At 34.6% G+C, this 5,308-nt stretch overlaps 1 protein-coding gene across 1 annotated transcript; it reads left to right on the top strand.

The window, feature by feature from the left end:
* The first annotated feature begins 332 nt into the window (after positions 1-332).
* Positions 333-4,844, top strand: LOC146588610 (interferon upsilon-like). The gene is made up of 5 exons (XM_085317720.1): positions 333-470; positions 1,109-1,186; positions 2,805-2,942; positions 4,203-4,280; positions 4,746-4,844. The coding sequence occupies exons 1-5, from the start codon at positions 333-335 to the stop codon at positions 4,842-4,844; spliced, it is 531 nt and encodes a 176-aa protein (XP_085173846.1).
* The last annotated feature ends 464 nt before the right edge of the window (positions 4,845-5,308 follow it).

The following is a 5,308-nucleotide window of genomic DNA, read 5'->3' as shown; positions in this document are numbered from 1 at the left end:
TAAACTTTCAAGTGTTATGAAACAAAAATTGAACTCATTAGGCCAATTCTAGGACATCAATTACACTATCTTCCTATTGGCTTCCATCTTAGGGAACACCATGTTTGCTTTAAGATACYGAACTAAATTCTTATCAGGTTTAAGTAGATGCAACTGCACTGATTAAAGTCCATTTAAAGTTACAGTTATGGCCTTTGCTAGAAATATTACAGAGTAAAAGTGAACAAGCAGGAGCAAATAATCAGCTGTACTTGCATGACTTTACAAATCCGTAAGGCAATCCTCATTATATTATTGTTTTGTCCTTGTCTTCGTTGTTCCAGAACTACAAGATGTATTTCCCCAGGAACTACTTCTTGCTCTTAACTGCCTGCCTAATTGCTACATCCCTTGGTAATCACCAAAGCAGCAGTCACTGGTGCTTCGAAAGAGTGCAATGGAGTAAGCTCTTGAAGGAGATTGAGAAACTGGTACGCGAATGTGTAAAATACTGTCACAATATATAGCTGTAGCTTTTAACCTTTTTTTTATTCAGTTTGGAGATAAAGAAGCCTTTCATAAGGCTTAATTATGAATAATAATTCATAATTGTCAGATTGCAACTTTTTTACATTCTTTAAAAAGTATAYATGAGCCATAATGCCCCTTCTCTACTAGGCCAAAAATCTTAGATTTTTTAAAAATCGAATTAATTTTGTTGAATCTATGACACTTGTGTGTCTTCCTAAAGAAAGTTCCACATCCACTACAGAAACGTCACATATTCTGGAGTCCACAGCAATCTGGGATCCTGCTAATTGGCATCCACTGAAACCAAAGTATCACAATTTAGACCAAGCTACCTGGGACATTTTAGAAAAGAACAAAGAGCTAAAAAGTCCTGCTACAAAAGCAGTTATTTCCTCTATTTTAGGTAAATTTGGAAACTATAAGTGAAATTAATTTTTCATAGACCCTCATGAGACATGTAGCGTCTTGTACTGATACAGTCCTGTACTGATTCATTGTTAAAAGTAATTGATTATTTAGTGATTTTCCTATGAATTGTTTCCAAGATAAACTTAGTTTTATATATGCTTAAAATATCTACACTGATTTTTTTTTTAAGAACAAAAGAGGCTTTTCTTTGGAGTGCGAGAAAGTGAGCAGTGAAGATTTGTGTTTCCCTGAACAGATGCTAAAAGCAGTAAGTAGAAAAATATATGTATTTGATATTATTTTATTGTAATATCTCTGTCTCATACAGTTCATGTGCCTTGTTATGAGATTTTTATATCTGAATTACGGCACAGTGAACTACAGATTTAAAGGATAAAACTGATTTTTGACTTTTGAAGTCCCTTCTCTTCAAGGGTTTACTGGCTAAGTAATGACACCCTATGCAGAGAAGACACATTTTGGAGTCCACAGTAGTCTGGGATCCCTCCTGACTGAATCAGCTCAAACTGTAATATCACAATTTACTTTACAAGGACATAATCCCACTCAAAGAAAAGTACTTTCATAGCTGTGAAGAGTTTTTGGCACAAACACTCTCTGAAGGCGTTTCTGGAAATCAGCTAAGTGAAAGACAGGTTTCCTTTCCTGACTGGCTCCTTTTTTTTTTTTGCTCAGCACCACATAGACCATAAAGCTAAGTAATGACTTAGCCAGTTAGGTAGGTACTTTCTTCTTCCTTGATATCACATTTTCAATTGCAAAGCCTGTAGCTCTGATAGTGTCTCCTTATATACCTAGTTTTTGCATTAAGATGAGTTCTCAACTGCCTTCCACATGCCATTCCCGAAAAATTTGGAAGTAATGACCAGAAAAGGAAAGGCAGAGAGCTCTGATCTTTTGTTTTTCCTATTGTTTAAATGTAAGCTATAATACCACTTTCCCCAGAAAAGGGTTAGATTCTTTTTTGTTGTTCTTGCTGTTTAAAGTGGACAATTAACAGGAAGTTAACAAAAGTARAAATGATTATAAAATAAGGTATGTTTTCTTACGTATCCAATGGTCTTATTTYTGAAACAGGAATTAAATTATGAAACTAACAGAAAGGCCCAATGCCTTCAGTTTCAGTTAGAAGGAGACTACATAAAATTAGTGCAGGGGATAGTTKATGTACTACATGGTACATGCATATGCTTTATAGCTACAGTCCACTTTCAGCCCAGGTCTGCAATGACACAAARTAAGAGTGTGCTTGTTTGAGAGTGTGCCACTGCTCCAAAGCAATTCATGCAGCCCACTTCCAGCTCCTCTCTTTAAGGGAGTTTCAGAAACCAGCCAGGGAACTAGCAAAGTGATGGACAGCAGCATCAGCCTCTTTTCTACTTCCATCTGCTCTGAGGCAGAGGGAGCTCCCCTTCATGCTCTCCTCCAGATATGTACTGTCCTTGCGAGGAATGAGCTGAAAATTCCTACTCTAGATTCTTGGGTCTGAATTTAAAAGACCTAGTTTTGCCTCTTGGTTGCTTCCCATATATTGTATAATATTCAACTATACTAATGTAGTCCAAATATGCAAGAYAGACTTACATTACAAAACAAGGGTACAGCTTAAGAAAGCAAAAACACGTAACTGGAAATTGTACATACAGTTCCTGATGTTCCAGTAAATATTGACTCTACAATGCATATTTCATTTCATAGTTTTTGTACTTAAAAATTTTAGAAGAATACYAGAAAGTGACAAAAATCATGGAAAAAAAATCATAATCAGACTGGGCAGTTGGAAAATGTACTGTTAAGTGAAACTTAAATGCAAAATTCAAAAAAACCCTGTAGTTTACATAYTCATTTTTTTCACATTGTTATAGGTTAAATATGATTATGCAGCCATTGCTCACATAGTTCATGAACTTGCTGAGTTTTTCAAGAGACCAGATGCTCCTTTTCAAAATAAGAATGTTTTTCTAAGAGGAATGTATGAAGCTCATGCTCAGATAAGGACTTGTGTAAGTATGGCCATTTTTTTCATAGTATGATATTCAAGTCATAAATATTCATATTGAATGAAACTCATGTACTGCTAAAAATGCAATAGAAAACTTTAATGGATACACTTTCAAGCAAYGACACTTGAAACATTTKCATATAAGGAATGACATATAACCTTGAGCRTATTTACTGACCTGTAAGATATCGGTAGTTTTAAATTTTACCTGTATACCTTTGGAGACTTAGTTCAGACACAATGCTGAAGAACTATTTAACTTGCTTCTCCTTAAAGAGTCTACTAGTTGTACAGGACAGCACTTACTATTTTCAGTAAATACCAACTTCATGGGTATGGTAATGAACGTATGCTTTTCTTCAACTACTTACGACTTCTGCCAAGACAAGCTGAAATAAAGAACTGCATGCAAATTTTATGTAAAACAATTCAGAATACATTTAGATCTACATTCAGTCTGTTTCAGCTGAGTAAACTGTTTAAACATATTTGTAAGAAGTTCTTTCAGTAGAAGTCACTTTAAAAACTATTTACAGAYGATGAAGCCTCTGATCTATAAAAGCTTGCCTTGCAGTAACATCCATCTTGCACGCCAGATTCACCAACAAACCCATGAAGTGAGAAATAATRTTTGCACACAAATATATACCCTAACATATCCTTTTATGCTGCCATAGAGGGAACCCACAATACACTTTTTCTGCATGACAGAAGGAGTTACATGAGTAGACATATCCCTGAGKGGCAGCACCCAAACCGCATTGCTCCTTCTGAATGTCTTCTGATCCAGCCAAAGCCTAGGACAGCATCTGTAACAAAATAATAATTTGYGCTTATTTAAACACATTGAATATTTCCATTTTTTTAATGAAAGAACTTAACCACATAAGTGTATCTCTGATACAGTATGTCAAATGACCATCATTATCAGTTATTCAGAAACTAGTTTCCTTCAAAAACAATATAYAAAACCAGCATTGTCATTGTCATAACACCAATATCTTGAGTATTGATATATTCATTTCCCGATCTCTTTGTAGACATAGGTAGTGTCGTACACATTTTCTAACATTACTTCCTTCAATTCGTACTCAAATCAATTAATTCCTTAATTCCTACTCACGATTTCACATGACACAAGCATTACAGTGCTGTCAGTCACCACTACATCTATCAGAGGGTAGTRCTTTATTGAGTCATGTTAAACTTGTTTTTATTTCAGTTTTCAAACTAATAGTTTATTTTCCCTTAAAAATAACAGCTGAAGTCCAGACTTAACGTTACCCATGAATCCATAGTGAAAGAGTGCTTCAAGAAAATGAATACGTTTGTGCTCAAGGTAAGCATGCTGGTTCTTTACTTCAAGYTCACTTTAAGGAATCTTGAAGTTACAGAAGAGCTTCTTATTCAAGCAGTCCCATTACTGATCATAACTGTAAGAATCTGTCAGACAGGGCCACACTGCTAAGAACTACATATTCTTATTCACACAAAATCTTTCGGCCCTTACCTGCTTCAAGGTCAATATATCATCTCTGGCTTTTACGAATAATTAATTAATAGCCACACATCTGATGATATTGGTTTCAGCTGGGACAGTACTTATCATCTTATATACMAAAGAAYATTTCAATCTTAACTGAGCTCTAAGTGATTAGAAATATTTTCTCAAATTCCTTTTCCAATGGATTTTTGCAYGCTTATTCTCAGTTCACATCCAATTTGCCATTATATTGAACATCATATTTTCACTGTTWWWWWWWAAMAAAMTAATATATACTTTTTAATGATCTTTTCTTCACAGTCAAATGATCTTTGCACTTGGCAAGAGATTCATGCACAATCCAGAGAGATACTTCAAAGAATTGAAAATTACTCCTTCAAGAGAAGAGAAACACATTAACAAAGACAGTTTCCATCAAGTACTTTGAAGACCTATCATCATGTTGAGATAGATTGTTTTATTTTTCTAATAAATTAAAGAAAGTAGTCTATGCACAGTTTCCTGTTTAGACCTATAAATCATTAACTTATTTGTCTCAAGACATTTGTTACTTATAATAACTTTAGTCTTAATAAAGAGACTATAAAGGAACATGGCCAGATGCACTCTTGTGCTCACGCTAAACAATAAGCTTCTAAGTAACACTACTTATTACTTATTTTATAGTATATTCTTCAAGGTATGGGAATCTGAACATATGACAGTCTAATGCTTTTTCATTGCACTTTTTCCACTGTAGTTATACGGGCACCTAAAATTCCATATGTGGAAGGGATTGCATGTTTCCACAATGCCAAGCCATCAAGTTTCCAGAACTACTCATGAAGAATTTGTAGATTTGAGTTTGAYGATCCATATTTAAA

Source organism: Rhea americana, unplaced genomic scaffold, assembly GCF_003343005.1.
Source record: "Rhea americana isolate MKP2758 unplaced genomic scaffold, rheAme1 scaffold_50, whole genome shotgun sequence".
Lineage (NCBI taxonomy): Eukaryota > Metazoa > Chordata > Aves > Rheiformes > Rheidae > Rhea > Rhea americana.
The sequence above is the reverse complement of the archived record's forward strand: the minus strand, read 5'-3'. Positions and strand labels throughout refer to the sequence as shown.